The following is a 17,237-nucleotide window of genomic DNA, read 5'->3' as shown; positions in this document are numbered from 1 at the left end:
GTCATAGCAGATGACAGTTTGAACAAACCCTCCCAACACTCTTGTGCCTGGTTAGTATCGAGTAAGCAGCTGAAGTTTTATATCTCCCTGCACTGCTGCATATTTGTGGAATATGAGAAGTTTTCTTGGTGAAAATACAACCACAGATATACAAAACCAGAAACAAAGAACATAAGGACTTTTTCCTACAAGGCTGCACAAACATATGAGTTTGAAGACTTGATGTATCTCTGAAGTAAAAGTGTCTGAAGGAATGAAAAACGTACTGAAAGAGCAATTTATTTAGTGAGAACAATTTTTAATACAAAACATGTTTCAATATTATTTGAGGAAAAATATTTTCCCCACCCCATAATTGAATGATTTGTGCATATAGAAAGTCAAGCTTTAATTGTAAAATCTAGACAGCAGAGAAAGTCTGCAAAATGTATTTATAATTTTGTGGAGCAGGATATATTCATTCAGTTCAAAGATCAAAGCAAACCCATGCAGTCCCCTTAACAACAAGTTGAGGAGTCACCTAACTCTGCAGAACATGGGATTTTTGTGTTTTTAAAAAATACTTCTTTCATTAATTCATCAATGAAAAAATCCTACTGTTTGAGAAACAATAAGAGTCAGTTAAATGAAATGTTTTATTTGTAATAGTCTCAAATGCAGATCATGACAGAAGTTCATTCTTTGCAAAACATCAGATGATTGGAAAGTGCTGATAAGCTTAATGTACATTCAAGTACATTGCTTCAATTTGAAGTGTACTTTTGCTACTGGAGAATCTGGACATCTCATTCCTTATGCTAACACTGTGAATTTCCCACTACAACCTCTACTACAAATATTCTTCTGGGAATTAAGGTGTCCAAAACTTCTCCAAAGCAATGAATAGCAAGACTGAGGCACCTTTCCTTTACAGGTATGGAAAAAACCTCAAAATCAATATTTTGCACTCAAGCACCTAATCCAGCACACAGGCATTGAAACCAAAGACCAATTTTCAACAGCAGTTTCTGTAAAAGTACCACACATTTTGCCCTTTTCTTTCTAGACTAACCCATGTAATCAGTCAGGCCCAAACATTCATACCAGACTATCCTCTACAGAGCACAGACACCTTTTCTCATGCATTTGGAGTTTGTTTGTGTTTGACTGTAATCAAGCCAGGGTTTAGTCAGCTGTCCCTCAGCCCATGGAGAGACTAACTGTAACTGCACGTGCTCCAGGGACAAAGCTGGACACCAGGACAATGTTTATCACTGTCAGTATTTCATGGAAACCACCTGTGACATCCCGACCCCACAGCAATTGGCTCTTTCACCTCCTGAAGTGCTTTGATCCAGTAGTGGACTGGACTAGACTGGAGGTCCATGGCCTCTTAGGCTGGAACCCATTCTGACTGACGCAGCCATGGCTGGACAGACCACCTAAAGGCCCTGATCTTGTCTCTGTTGGGCACAGAGAAATCCTCAGTGAAAATATGTTGGTATCTATTGTTCACATCTTAGCATAATCATCAGTGCTATTATTGTTAAATGAAAGAGAGCCCCCTCCCCTGAAAGCAAAATCATCTATTTAGCCACAGCAACATTCTGCTGCCTTGTGTCATGCCACTCCATGGCTGTTGCTATTTGTCACAAAAATGTTCAGTAATATGGGGTTTTGCCTTCTCAGGCTTCCATTTCTTCCATCACTTCCATCACAATTGTTCGAGGGCCGGTCAGGATGAGGTTGCTTACTGTCCTGTAATCCACATGGAGAACATTGAGGCCGTTGACAGACACGACAAATTGGCAAACCTGAGGAGAAAGCAAGCAGCTAAATGAGTTATGCATTAAACTTTATTGTGTTCAGTTAATTACACAGATGTACAATCAACTCCTGGGCAGACAAAACCTCCAGAACACTTCATATCATCTCATTTGGTCTTCTTAAAAGACCCCACATTTCTTATAATTAATCTGGCAAGTTAATTTTCCATATTTTTTTTTTCACACACCAACTTTCAAGTTGGTGGAATTCAGCTTTCCAATCTTTGAGGTTTTGAGGTCTTATATCGATCATTTTTCTCTTATAACATGTTATTTTTTTCTTGTATCAGTGATATTTTATGGTATCAATGGTGCTTTGCAAACAATATGGGACATCCAGCTAAGGGATCCTCAGCGCACAAAGGACAACAACTGTTGGAGCAAGTCCAAAGGAGGCCACAAAGATGAATAGGAACACTTCTTCTATAAGGAACTAAGGCTAAGGGAATTAGGTGTGTTCAGCCTGGAAAAGAGAAGATTTCTGAGTGACCTTATTGTGGTCTTCCAGTACATAAAAGGAGCCTACAAGGAAGATGCAGAGGGACTATTTTCACAAGGGCCTGGAGTGACAGGTCAGGTGGGGAAGGCTTTAAACTGGAATAGAGTTGGTTTCGATTAGATATTAGGAAGAAATGCTTTACTATGAGTGTGCCACTGGCTCAGGCTGCTCAGAGAAGCTGTGGATGCCCCCTCCCTGTAACTTTCTAAGGCCAGGTGGGATGGAGATTTGAGCAATCTGCCTAGTGAAAGGTGTCCCTGTTGACAGCAGAGGGGTGGGAACAAGATAAGGTTTCTTTAAGGTCCCTTCCAATCCAAACCATTCTATGATTCTATGAAGAGAGCTCTGGCTATTGCAATCTGTTATCTTTAGTTTGTCTTAAACCCTTTCTTAGAAATCTTTTCATTCAGCTCTTGGTAATCACAGTAAAAATATGCACCATGTTTCCAGGCTCAGGGCAAGGTCTGGAAGATGACTTCACTATTCAGTGCCAAAACTTCGTGGTATAACAGGAACCTAATGAATCCACCTTTAATAGAAATAGTATCATAGAAGATTAAGTCAGTACTAGGACAGATTAAAATGTCACTGCCTTGTGACTGGTTTTAATTTCCTTCAATCAAGTATGGCTAATTAATTAATTTCAAATATGCTAGTATTTTATTTGTAAAAGCTGCAACAATACAAACATTGGAGGTTTTGTATGATCATAGGCCATTTTCAAGCAAAATAGTATTGATAGAAATATACTGACCAACATTACTGTACATCTTAAAACATTTAAACAGAGAAAAAGTCACATCAACGTTGTAAAAATATGAAGGAAAAGAAAATAATACTGTTTCCTCAAGGACATTAAGACTTTTCTGTATCAAATCATAATGTTTACAATGTTTGGTCAAAAGGTAAAAAATGTGTGTAGTGTCTAGATTTGTATTTTTTAATGATAAAAATACGGAGCCTAAGTGAATAATGATATTGTCCTGATGTTTCAATGGAAACAATGCATTTCCTAGAAGACTATCTTATCAGTCAGTCACCTTGAATCCATAGGAAAGAAGCTGGGAAACAAGTATCACCAGGAATTTTCATGCTTTAATTTATATGGACACACTGGATCAATGGGTTTGGATCAGTCTTATGAGGTCCAGCAAGGCCAGATCCTGGGTCCTGCCCTTGGGTCACAACAACCCCATGCAGTCCTACAGGCTGGGGAACAGTGGCTGGAAAGCTGCCCTTGGAAAAGGACCTGGGGGTGCTGATTAACAGTGACTGAACATGAGCCAGCTGTGCCCAGGCGGCCAAGGAGGTCAATGGAATCCTGGCCTGGATCAGAAATAGCTTGGCCAGCAGGACCAGGGCAGGGATTGTGCCCCTGTACTCAGCACTGGTGAGGCTGCACCTCAAGTGCTGTGTCCAGTTCTGGGCTCTCACTACAAGAAGGACATTGAGGGGCTGGAGTGTGTCCAGAGAAGGACAACAGAGCTGGGGAAGGGTCTGGAGCACAAGCCTGATAAGGAATAGCTGAGGAAGCTGGAGCTGTTTAGCCTGGAGAAAAGGAAGCTCAGGGGACACCTTGTCCCTCTCTACACCTCCCTGAAAGGAGGCTGGAGCCAGGTGGGGGTTGGTGTCTTCCACCAGGTAACAAGGGACAGAGCAAGAGGAAACAGCCTCAGTTTGCACCAGGAGAGGGTTAGTACTAGGTCTAGTTGACATGATGATGTTCAGTCACAGCTTTGACATAACGATCTCAGTGGTGTTTTCCAACCTATTTGATTCTGTGATATGAGAAAAAATTTCTTCATGGAACAGCTGGTCAGACATTGGAACAGGCTGCCCAGGGAAGTGATAGAACCACTGTCCTTACAAGTATTAAAAAACCTGTGTGGATATGGCACCTGGGAACATGGTTTAGAGGTGAACATGGCAGTGTCAGGTTAATGGCTGGACTTGATGCTATTAGACCAACCATTCTCTTCCAGCAGTAACAATTCTATCAGTCTATGATTTTTCACTTTTCCTATTTAGGTAGAAGCACAAGATAGAAATGGATATGGGAGAGGTGGGAAGCAGTTCTGGTGCCCTCCAATGCTAGCTCTAAAGCAGATTTTCTCATATGTCAAGTCACTAAACTTTAGTTAAGTGCCAGCTAATTTCCCTCTCGAGTAAAATGTATGGTGAAACTCAATTTGTATTTCTGCAAAATGGACAGAATGTCCATTAAGATATTATTAATTATCATTGATATAATTATCAATTTAAGAAAGATTATAGAGGAAGCAAGCCAATTCCAAAAATGTAACATTACATAAAAAATGTCTGATTACTTTAATCTCTGGTACTTAGAGCCTCTGCACAGGAAGAGTGGCTGCAGCAGCCCCTGAAGGGATGGTAGACTCTTGCACGTTACTCATTGCCCTTAGAACTCCTCTGCAGAGCTGAAGATCCTGGAAGTAGCCTTACTGGTAGCCTAAATAATCACCAAAGTATGGCAATCAATGATACAACTGGTTAAATTCCCATGGTAGTAATCTTTCCTATATATGAATATTTCAGCTGCAAGTAGCATTGGGAAAATGGTTCTATTTTTTGCATGCAGACAAAGCCTTGTAAATTTTAAGGATTTTTGTTGAAATGGTAACCCATCATCCTCTGCAGTGCGTCCAATTAATATTTAACTGGCATGTCTATTTAGTTTAAAATGCAGATTATTGTAGTATCTGTAGGTCTCAACTTCCAGTGGTATTTCCTAATACTTTCTATGGCTTTCCAAGATTGTATCAAGTTTTACTGAATTATAGCTCTGGCTCTATAATAATATTTGGGTTGATTTAAAACAGACCTGCAGAAACAGCATTGTCTCTTCTGGCTTAAAGCAATTTTTGGAAGTTGAATAGCTGATTTTTGTTTTGCTCTTGCATATTCTCCGACTTCTTGAGTTACTGAAATCCCAATGCATTGGACTCGTGTTTGGCCAGGTTCACACATGCAATGGATAAATATGCATGCTGCATCATAGTGTGGGCATTCAGGACCCTTTGGGGAAAGCCCCCGCATTCAGAGGAACAGACTTTCAGACCAACCAGTCACCCACACCAGGGCTGCAATGGTGTAAATGCAGATGGTACAGGCACAATGTGAAAGCAATCTGGATGCCAAAGAGTGAATTTCTTGTGGAAGACAGGAGCTGACATGTCTGCATTCTCAATGTGTTTGCTATATCATATGCCCTTGGCGGTAGGATTAAAAAGCAAAGCGTATGGGCTGAGAACAGCCCCCTTTGTGCCCTCCTTTGCAGTGGATCCACATGGCTTATTAGTTTCATCATTCCCAGTGGAGAGGATTAGATGTAAGAAGCATACCCAGGCCAGATGAGAAGAGAAATGCAAAGGGGAGGTCAATACACAGAAGAGCACAGTCCCATCCTAAAACTGCAGGAGAAGACCCATGAGGAACAGGAGATGGTAATAAAGAACCAACTGCCCTGGGGGTAGAAAGCTCTCTCCATAGTAATTGCTTGACCAGTGTTCCTGAGGGCTGAGTCTCTGCAAATTCCAGACCTGGCTCCCTCAGGGATGAAGAAATGTGTAGCCACTTGCTGTGTCCTCCAATCCTGGTGAAAGAGGTTTGCACAGTTCTGATCCCTTTGTTATGCTGACTGCCCTCAACTCACTCAGTTTTCTTCTCCCAGCCCTGATTTCCCATTCAGCACTGCATCCCGCAAGGGGAAATGAAGTGCAGTACTGCTTTGTGCATTTTAGTCATCATCAATCCTGCCCCAAAAATGCTCATATTGTGCATTGCTCTACTGAAATTAGAAAAGAAGCAAGAGCAAGAGAGCACCCACTCAGCAGCCCTGACTGAATATGTCAACGCATATATTATTGTCTCAGGAATTCTCTTAAGGAGACTGGTTTATAAAAACACAATGATTTAATGTTACATTTGTAAAAACACATTTCAAAAAGACGTAAGTGCTCAGCTCATAGCTGCAGCTGTTAAGGGCTTTGTAACTACAAACATGTAAAATATTTCTGTTGGTTTCCACACATCAGTAACTATAATAGATGATAAACTACAGTTAAAAGAGCCTCAAAGAACCTTTTATTGCTCATTTCCTCATTGCTCTCCAAGGAGCTTCACGAGAGATAACCATCCCTTTTCATCCCTTAGACTTCAAGAAATGACACAGCCCAGAATAAATTCCAACCATTTTGTTGGTCAGGATGTGGTGATCCAAAAACCACAGAACTAATAATAGTTAAATAAAGCAATACTAAAATGAAAAAAAAGCAAAAAAACCCCAAAAAACTCCCCTCCCTTAACTGATTTCAAATATTTAAGTATTACAGCAATAAGCATTTATTGTTGAGTATTTCAATTTGGAAACAGCAGCTCATGGAAACAGGTACAGCAGAAAAGGCGCCTCTGTCTGTCTGTAGGTTTTCCATGGTGCATACAAAAGTTTAACCAAATCCAGGAGTCCCCATAAAAAGATGAACTTCAAGTTTGGGCTCACATTTGAACAAAAAGGATCTGGGAACCCGTAGTTTGAGGAAGTTAGCAAAGATTCATAATGCCATTTATCGTTGGACTGAAGATGGCAAGAAGAGGAGAGAATAATTTGTTTTACCGTAATATTTACGGGCCAAAATCAGGATTGCGCTGTACTTGGAACTGTACAATCCTTCCTCCCCCTCACTGGTAATTGCTCTTTCCTCCACGGCAATCTTTGGCTGCCTGCCCCTCCTCAGCCTTGCCAAGCTGCCCTGCAGATGTACATCCACACCCCTTGATTTTCCTGCTGGGACAACTGCCTGCGGGCCAAACCAAAACCCCTTCCCTAGCAGGGGGCTGCCTGCTCCAGGGCTGGACAGCTGAGCTGGTGTTGATCAGGAGCTGAGATGATGATGACTGTGGGGTTCTTCTAAGGGTTGTCAGGGACTGGGCTGCAGGTATGGGTGTGGAATTGCACAGCTACCTTAAAGCCAATCATTAAATAAAAACATTGCATATCTGTCACTAATTCTTTGTTAGTTCTGCCTCAGGATGACCTTAATATTTATAAATGCTACAGGAATGTTCTTAGAGGACAGGCAGCTAGCCTAATCCTTGGATATTCAGATACTGTTTGCACTGAAGGATTTAGTTAGCTCTCCCTACAAGAGCCAAGCCTTGCTTACTCGACTTTTTTGAACACAATATATGCAAAATTCCTTTAAAAATGTTCTTTCTTTTTCTAGGCACACTTTTTAGGAGGGTGCTGTGGAAGTTTATGAAGAGCTGGAAATTCCTACTGTAGACTTTGACTTTAGTGATCATTGCTATTTGGGACAGCCCTAAAATGACATTAAAATTTATAGACACAGTGAGTCCAACTGTTCAGCTCTGATACAAAGCAAGTAACAGCCATGCACAGTCAGCAGATATTATATCTCATTAGGATAAGACTATGATTAGATGGCTACCTTAATTTGAGATAATTTTTTTAAGAACCCATCCAGATGAAGAGGAATACAACAGCCACAGGCAACATGGCTGGGGGTGGTGGAGGGACTGCCCTTTCCACAGCAGTAAATGCATGTGCCCATACTCCAGCAGCTGGGGGACTGAGGTGCTAATTCTCAAAGGATTTATCATTTACATTTCAGTGCCTGTATCAGTGTCTGGAATCCACTCTGCTTTTTTTGGTTTTTGGGGATTTTTTTAGTTTGTTTGTTTTTTTTAATTTTGTTTGTGTGATTGACTGTGGGGTTTTAGTGGTTTTTTTTGGTGTTTTGTTTGTTTGCTAACTACTCTTAAAGAAAGTACAAATGCTACTAAAATTGTAGATCAAATAGGTATCAAAGCAATCAGTGTTACCAAATACCATGTAGGCTTGAAATTCTCAAATTCAAAGCTAGATTATCCAATGACACAGTAAAGATAGTGGCAAAAATACTATTTTTCAGAAGTACTGATACTTTACCCCATTATCTAGGCAGCAATGGGAATATTCAGGGTCTAAAACTGCAAAGCACAAAGTCTATGCCAGTACCCTCAAGTTTTCTCCTTCAACAGCAGCAACAAGGTCAACCAAACAAAAAGGTTTGATGGGCTATTTGCTACTGATAGCACCTCTGGCATCACCAATTAACAACATAAAGAGATATTGAAAACACTGCCACCAATTAATTTCCACTGAAGGTGTGAATATTATTGTACACAGGGCAACTGTATGAAGGAAAATACTAAAAAATGCTGGAGACTGTGTTCAAACAAAATTGTATTTTGAACATTTTATAGAGTAGAATTCATACCAGAATTGACAATATAACTATTTCAAAAAGAAAAGTACATCCCAATGGTAATATTTTTGCTTTTCTTCTTGTTAATGAAAAATGAAATTAAATCCACTACAGAGACGGCCTGCTTACAATTCTGTTATACAGATACCCTCAGTAATTATAAATAAATGCTTTTTTCATGTCCTACTAATCTGGCAGGAACAAGGATCAGCTGGGAGGTTTGAGTAGCTCAAACTTATAATTGTTTCCTTACGGTAAAGTCCTCCACATGTGGTCAGCAAACCCATCTGCTTTCTATGTGCATGAAAGACCCACAAGATCCTGATTTCTGTTAGATATTAGGGCATGCTGTCTGTAAGAACCCTTCCTTATGGGCACCCATGAAATCAGGGCTGAAGGGTTAACATTTTGCAATTGTCAGTGCCCTGGAGATGTCATCAGCAGGATACCAAACAAATCAAGCTTTTCACACTTCAGACACTTTTGAAAGCCCTGGTCCAGCTCCAAAATTGAGAACTTACTGGTTATTTCCTGTCATATGGCCACAGCTCTCACCTGGGAAGGTTACTAAACTGAAACTGAGAAAGAAAAAGCAAAGCAAAAAAAGAAGAAAATACAGCCTTTACCATTGCTCGTTTCAAGAGTCACTACAGCTGCTTTGGCTTTTCTTGTCTTGCTGACAGATTTCAGCAAAATTTGGGCAAGGCCTAGGTGCTACAAGAACATAACATCTGAAACACAGCTTTCCAGCTGTGAAAGAAGATGAAGAAGGGGACATCCAAGCTTCCAACATTTCAAAAGAAGAAGTATCTTTCCAATGGGATTCTTTTCCCCTTGCATACCCCTTGCTCCTCTGCAGATGCTGGGAACCATTCCTCCCACTCCTGCCTCTCAAGCACCACTGCCCTCCAAGCAAACAGATGGAAATCAAAGTGTCATTTTTTAAAGTCTAATGTAAATATGAAATTTGAAAGAGTTGAGAAATGAGTGAAAGTAAACACTTCCACTTAAGGCTGTTATTTTGTCACAAAGGAACAACAAAACCCTACATTGTTTGTACTTTTCATTGCTGTTTCCAACTACTTACCAGTGGTAACATTACTGTTACCGACTGTTTACAAGTGGATAACCACATGAGTTTGCCTTGCCTGTTGTTAGATCTCTTGAATAAATCTTCCCAATTACCACATCACCTCCTACCTCACATACCACATCATGGGTTTGTATACAAAAACCCTTAGTGACAACATCCGTAGTGACAATGAGGTTGCCCTCTCTTTAGGGTGTAAAAAGATAGTTTTACTTTTAAAAGTAATATGGGAAAAAGTGTTTGCTTATTAAAAATTGGATCAGTAATGTGATTAGGGACCTCACAACTCTTCCTGCTCACAGAAAGGGATACACTCAACCTGAATTGCCAAGGAGTCTGTAGATCCAGATATAAAACCCCTTTCAAAGGGGAGGAAGGTTCATAGCAGGACTTGGTGCCTGCAGTCCCAAGAGGTGCTCCTGTCCCTTTGTGCTAGCTCCAGGAGCAGCACACCAAAGCCAGGCACCGCTCCCTTTTCATCCTTTTCATCCCATGCCAGCAAAAATAAATAAATGAAAGGACTTGTCTCCAGGCAAAGTAAGTTCCTTGATGTGCCTGACATGGATGGAGGAAGGAGGCAATAGATACATATCTGTTTGGAGGCAAAGGGAAAGAGGGAGATGAAAAGAAGGTGAAGATAGGATCAACCTTCCTGGCAGAGCATACACTTAGACCAGTAAACTGCAGCCTTAATTTTTCAGATAACTTAAAAGTTACAGTGAAATCAATGGCAAGATGGATGTTATGGTACCAAGAACAAGTTCAGAGAAATCCGAGGCAGGAGAACAACAGTGGAGGAGAGAGAACACAGAGCTCAGCTTCTTTTACACACTTACACATGCAGCCTGCATTTATGCTGATACAGGATTTCTCTATTTTAATAGGTCACCCATAGCCATAAAGCAAAGGAATCCCCATGCTCAGCCAAGAGCCCAGGCTACAGAGATGCTCAATGTGCTACCACAGAAGAGCCTAAGGCCTAAGACTAACTTCTACATAAAAGCAAGCACAGGCAGCACTGAATTTTTTGCACAGGCAGCACTGAATTTTTTGTTCTCACTCTGCTAAGATTTATACTGTCACAATGGAATGAGGAAAAGAGATGAAAATCAGAGGTCCTGAAAGTTATGTTTCCAGTTAGATTTTTATCTTTGGGGTTTTTGTTTTTTGTGGTTTTTTTTTTTTTTAAGAGTTCATGCAATCTTGATAGGATTAGTAAAGTAAAACTGGAACCTCACAATTCACAACCAACTGCATGTTGTTGGAAGGTTAAAAAATCATACCATGGCTTTTCCTCCATAACTGAGGTTGATGGATGGAACAGAATAAATTGCAGATGTGTGTTCAGTTCTGTAAATATCTCTAGTGAAAGTGCAATTGGATGTTGAGTGGGTGGTGTGGGAGTAGGCAAGTATCCAGACTTTGTATAAAAAAGATTTTTGTGTCTTGAGAAATGTGTTTATTATGTATTTATTATATTAATGTCTTTATTCTTTACATCAGTGTGAAACTGGCCCACTGTTCCACCAGGGGGCTAGAAACTGGGTACCAGCAGAGCATGGTACAACTCACAGCAGAGAAAATTAACTCCATTTACAGAATTAAAATATAAGTTCATAATTCTTGTGGAATTATTCACAAAGGTAAATTAACACTATCTGTACATATCTGGAGAGTAATTACATAAGAGCCCTAACACCCTGAAACACAAACCATCCATAAATATGGAGTAGGGGAATATAGGTCAGTGCTTTCCATGGCTCTAATTGGGAATCGGTGTGTAAAATCACTGACTTAATGTGAGAAATACCCACAGGTAAAGCTGAGCCAGGCTGGGCCACATCAGGAAAGCAAACCAGTGACTGCATATCTAACTTTATAAACATTTTTATTGTATAGAGCAATTTGATACCTACCACAGAACAGTTCTGAAAAATGTTAAATAACTCAAATGGCTAAAGGTGGTTCTAAGGAAAACACTGCATCAGTGTCAAAAGAACACAGAGTCTAAGCTTAGAAATAATGTCTTTTAATGCTTGGTTTGACCTTTCAGTGTCTTTTTTTCCTAGCATATCTGTGACTAAACTATATTTGCCAAAACCAAACTGTACATAATGAATAAAGAACTTTAAAACTACGTATCAGTTTACTTACATGGTCAAATTATAATTATGCCGAACTGTAGTTCATTTAAGTCTTATATTGATTAAAAACAGTCACTAAGTGTGAGCAAGGGAATTACAGGGCAGACAGACTTGGGCAAGGAACCCTCATCACCCTCCACATCCAGCGTGTCACGAGCAGGAACAGTCTGCACTGTTTGAGACAAACAGCTGCTCTCTGTTTGCACAGACAAAAGTGCAATTGTTTTTCCATGTGTTTGGCTAGCTAAACAGAGCCTTGGCTTTAATGCAACATGCTTTGTAAATCATTCGCTTATACCATGAAAGGAAGCCGCTTTGTATCTTGAGCAGCAACAAGGAAAGAGACAAAGAGATGGAGAAGTGCAGGCAGGAGTCTGTAGAGCAGCAGCTGGGGAGCAGCAGCACCCTTGGAGCGCTCAGGGCAGAGAGCTGAGATAGCCACGGACTTGTAAAACCAACAGCATCTGAGGAACTCTCCAAGACATCAACTGAAATGAACATTGCAACTAAACCAAGTAATACAAAATGCTTTTCATCCTCAGTTGAGAGCAAAAGTAGTTCCAAATTACAGCTTTTTGCTGTAGTGGCCTCTAATTCTGTCTTTTTTACAGACACTTAGGATAACCTTTTCAAGATTTCAGGCATTCTGCAGAACAGTTTTTCAGATGACAGTACTCTCTTTAGAGAGCCTGGACTACCTTGGAGTGACCTGCAATAGCCTGTGACAGCTCAAGCATGGGTGAGATTCCAGCTGTTCTATCAGGCACTAGATCTCGCCATTCAATGGCCTACAGACCACACAGGAACTTGGAAGTTGTATCAAAATACAAAAACACAGCCCTGTTTTACAGTGCTGCTGTCTCTCTTTCTAAATGGTTACAGCTGTAAGACTCCAGAAAACAAGAAAACACTTTCATAAAGACAAGGTGTTCAGATATCTGGGTTATCCTGTCATAAAACACTGGTTACTTGAATTTTTAAAGCTATCATTTATTAAAATAATGTGACTAAATTTAGAAAATTCACTGATATCCAATAATTTAGCTGCAGAATTTTTTTTTCTTGTATTTCTATTTCCTATTGATGAGAAGGAGTTAATGTATAGATGTAAGTACATCAGGTCACTTGTTGCCCAACAGCATTTTAGGTGACTGGCCTACAAACAAGTTCAATTCTAATTTCAACTACACTGCTGTGAATGCAGAAAAAAAAGAGCCCTGTGATATTAGGAAACTTGGTGTACTCACATAAGGTTTCAGTTGTTGTAAAGAGAAAAAAAGTTATTTTACTGCCCAGTAAAACTCTCTCTGTTAAAAAAGTCTTTAGGAAAAAATCACACAGAGGCAATGGAAACTTAATACTGCTCTGCAGGCCAAAATTTGGGTCTGGAACAAGCAAGTAAAACCTTGTTAAACCTGTGTTCTCTAAGTTCGGCAGGTGGAAGATGTTAAAGGCTCAAAAATTGAGTTCACTATTTTTATATTTCACCTAGGAATTCCCACTGTCTTAATTCCTTTCTCTGTAGTGAGTAACATGGATCTTGTTGCTCAAAACCAGGTCTGACAATCATAAAAAGATTTTTTTCTCTGTTTCCTTTTGTGTGTGCAGTTTGCAGTTCACATCTTGCCGGCGTGACGTTTGCGTCAATGTTCCTAACTGCATGGGAGGGGGACTTTCCCCTCATAACTCAGCATGTGACTTCTCACATGTCAAGTTTTGATTTCTTTATGATAGAACAGTTCCACACAGTCACAGCACGAACCTGGTCTCTAGTACAAGATAATGGTGGCTGATTTTTTAGTCAATTTTACATCCACTGGTTCAGAAGAACAGAGGCTCATGATCTACTGAAGCAAGCACAGTTCCAGACCCACCTACCTAGTGGTGGCTGTGCCCTCTGAGCCCTATGCACAAGGCTGGGCTTTACTTAACCTTCCAAAACAGCTTCAGAAGTTCTGCAGCCTCAGAAAAAGCTTGTTCAAAACAAACTTATACAGCTCCGTGGGCAAAGAAGCAAGGCAAGCCAAGGAAACTAGCAGAAAAAATGCAGATCCACCAAAAAATGTAGGAATGTAGGATGAAATTCTGACATGTCAGAAGATAAAAGGAGCTTTTTTATGGCTTTAAAAGAACTAAAAATTCACAATTAAGAGTCTAATGATTTATTAGTGAAAAATGGAGAAAAACAGGAGAATTTTTGTAAAGATCAGCAGAGACTGGCAGATTGTAGCATTGGAAATTGATAGTGTCAGTCTCCAGAGTAGTTACAACCTGGGCAGGGGTGGCAGGGTGTAGTGTCACAAAGAAAGTATCTGGAGTTAATACAAACACAAATTTCAGCAGGGGGAGAAGGGTGGCTTAGAAAGAGAAGAGCTGTATAAACTGAGGTTTGAAATCTGGGGAGCTGTAACATTGCTCATGGGAGTCACTGGGACTGGTCTGCAAATTCTCTGCTCTGAGACTGAAAAACCTGGACCTTACGTTGTGAACCACAGCTACCACAAGGAAACAAAGAAATTTAAGCAAACTTACCTGCACAGGTGCCAAAATGGATCTACTCATCAAATGTTTTGGTGATGTTTGAGAATATGTCAGATTTTCTGGCATTTTTCATCTCTATTTAAACCCAAATCACTTAACAAGAATTCTGGTGGGAAATAGTCAGTATTGCAAAAGGGCTTGTGACAGGAAAAAGAGGAGAATCCAAATCTAAACTGTGACTTCCTTGTGGCCACCATGGGACAGGTTCGCCCGCAGCCCAGTGGAACAGTGTCTCTAAGAGTCTCCTGACACAGAGGTTCAACAATGACAGGGCTTCCAACATAGAGGAGAAATAAAATGGACAGAATAGCTTTGTGCAGTAAAGGGGCAGAAGAGAGATATCCAATCCTGCACTGGGATTCCCAACACTGAGGAAAAAACTTCCATTATTTCAATCAACCTAAAGACACTGTGCTAATGCAAAGGATGGTCAAGGACATAAAGACTCTGTTGTTGCACTTGTAGTAGCCTGTAATGAAAGCAAAGGAGAAATTTGCCAAACCTTGTCTCCTTCTGGCAACTAAACAAAGTTCTGGCAGTGACACACAATGCAGCTTTCAAAACCACATTCTTCCTCAGTTAGAGAAGCCTCTATTTTGGTGAGAAGACTGAATTCTCAAAACTCCCAGACAAGAGGAGATGGGTGCAAGACAGTTTTCTGCTCAGTCATCACAGAACCATGTTACTGTGATAATTTTCATGGCATTAATCCTAGTATAGTAAGAGTAATGTGGTTTTAGGGTTGGTCCAACCTCTGTAGAAGTGGTGAAAAGATTCACTCTAAAAATTGGGAACTACTCATTGTGTTAAATTGAATACACACAGGGAAAGTGGAAACCTTGGGACAGTTAGGGAAGCATCACCACAGCTCACCAGCAAACTGCTTGAGCAAATGATGACCACAGACAAAGAAGAGAAGGCAGACACAGTGCAGGAACACCCAGGCACAGATTCATTCACTGATCAGGAAAGCATGGTGAGTGCTATACATGTTAAAAAGTTGTCAAGCACAACCAGCCAAGAATTCATTTTTCGCGTTGATGGCAGAGCTGAGTATTTTCACATTCACAAGTATTTGATCTCTTCCAACTTCTGTTGAATCATTATGGTATTGATTAGCACAGCCTTACTAATTCTTTCTTCTGAGTCTTTTAGAAAGATTCCCACTAAGGATTAAATAAGTAATAATGAAAAAGTCATCCAAACTGTTCAACATTATGTTCACCATTGCTATGTTCTTAACATGTCCTAATGTCCTGATCCTGCACCTGAGGAGGAACAACCCCATACACCAGTACAGGGTGGTGATCAACCCTCTGGAAAACAGCTCTGCAGGGAAGGACCTGGGGGTCCTGATGGACAATGAACTATCTATGAGCCAGCAGTACCCTTGTGGCCAAGAAGGACAATGGTATCCTGGGGTGCATAGGAAAAGCATTGTCAGTAGGTCAAGGGAGGTTATCCTGCCTCCCTACTCTGCTCTAGTGAGGCACATCTGGAGTGCTGTGTCCAGACCTGGGCTCCTCAGTACAAGAGAGACATGGGAAAAATTGAGTGAGTCTAGTGGAGGCCTACAAGGTCAGTCAAGGGTCTGGAGAATCTCTCTTACAATGAAAGGCTGAGGAAGCTGGGCCTGTTAAGCCTCAAGAAGAGATGACTGAAAGAGAACCTCATTAATGTCTGTCTGAACAGAGGGTACCAAGAGGATGGGCCAGGCTCTTGTCAGTGGTTCCAAGAAGTAGGACAAGAGGCAACATGCAAAAACTGAAGCACAGTTGAAGCCCACTTGAACTCCTTTACTGTACGGTGATCATGCAGTGGAACAGATTGACCAGGGAGGTTGTGGAACCCCCCTATGGGATGGGCCTGGTTCTGTGCAGTGTGCTCTAGGATGACCCCACTTGAGCTGGGAGGTTGGACCAGATGACACCCTGTGATCCCTTCCAACATGACCCATTCTTTGATTCTGTAATGTAACAACCACTCTTCTCAAGCCACTTATCTCAATGATGTTTGAGGCTAATGCTGCCCTACTCAGTTCACTCTCCAATGTCAGTGATGGACAATAGCAGATAAAATCTGAGGTCCTGGTTACTGCTGCGTAAAGTGAAAGACAGAGTGAAAAAAATCTTTGAATTTTCTTTGCTTTTGCAAAACCAGGCTGATTTTATGGTAAAAAAATTAGATGTTCTTTAAATTAGACTTTTCTAAAGTCATAGATGCTTGAACACAATTTCCACATTTCTGTGGAGGAGAATGGACCTTTATATTATAGTTTATAATTAAAAACTATCAGAGAGTGAAGCACTTACAGAGAAGTGTTTGAAACTTACATATACATTTATATTCAACCCTACAGCAGTAGCATTCACTGTGGGAAGTACTATGCATGTTTAGCTCTGCTGCTTCTCTATTTATGGACAAGCTATGAAAGCAGTTTGTCAGCAACTTTTTCTGAGTGCTTACATTACCAAATACATCCATTCCCAACTCACTCTAATGTAATTATCGAATTCGGCAGCGAGCTGATAACAGAGCTAAAGGAAAATCCCAACCTGCCTCAGTGTTTTCATGGTGTAATTGAAAACAGATGGCAACTCATGTAATTTATGCTTTTCTACAATTAGTAACATGTTGGTATAAGATACGAATTCTAAGACTGATTTGCATCTGCTTCAAAAACACCATATGCTAGTGCACAGCATAAATATTTATCCAAGCCTACTCCATCTTCTCATTTAAAGCTCAATTCCATGAAAAAATGAAAGTACTCTTCAGATACCTTCAATTAGCACTGAAGCATCCTTGGAGTACTTTGAAGGGCTGGAGGCCCAGCATCAAACACTGAGGTGTCTTCTTTTTCCTAAATTT

The 17,237-nt window shown here is 40.5% G+C and overlaps 1 protein-coding gene across 1 annotated transcript in view; it reads right to left on the bottom strand.

The window, feature by feature from the left end:
- Window positions 1-160: 160 nt before the first annotated feature.
- DEPTOR (DEP domain containing MTOR interacting protein) overlaps window positions 161-17,237 on the bottom strand; it is a 75,211-nt gene continuing 58,134 nt past the window's right edge. Inside the window, exon 10 of the mRNA XM_062491381.1 lies at window positions 161-1,793. Within this exon, the coding sequence (XP_062347365.1) occupies window positions 1,665-1,793 (129 nt within the window). The 3' untranslated portion in view covers window positions 161-1,664. The remainder of the gene's footprint in view (window positions 1,794-17,237) is intronic.

This window comes from Cinclus cinclus, chromosome 1 (assembly GCF_963662255.1).
Source record: "Cinclus cinclus chromosome 1, bCinCin1.1, whole genome shotgun sequence".
Lineage (NCBI taxonomy): Eukaryota > Metazoa > Chordata > Aves > Passeriformes > Cinclidae > Cinclus > Cinclus cinclus.
Note: the sequence above shows the minus strand (reverse complement) of the source record. Positions and strands in the feature narration are given on the sequence as shown.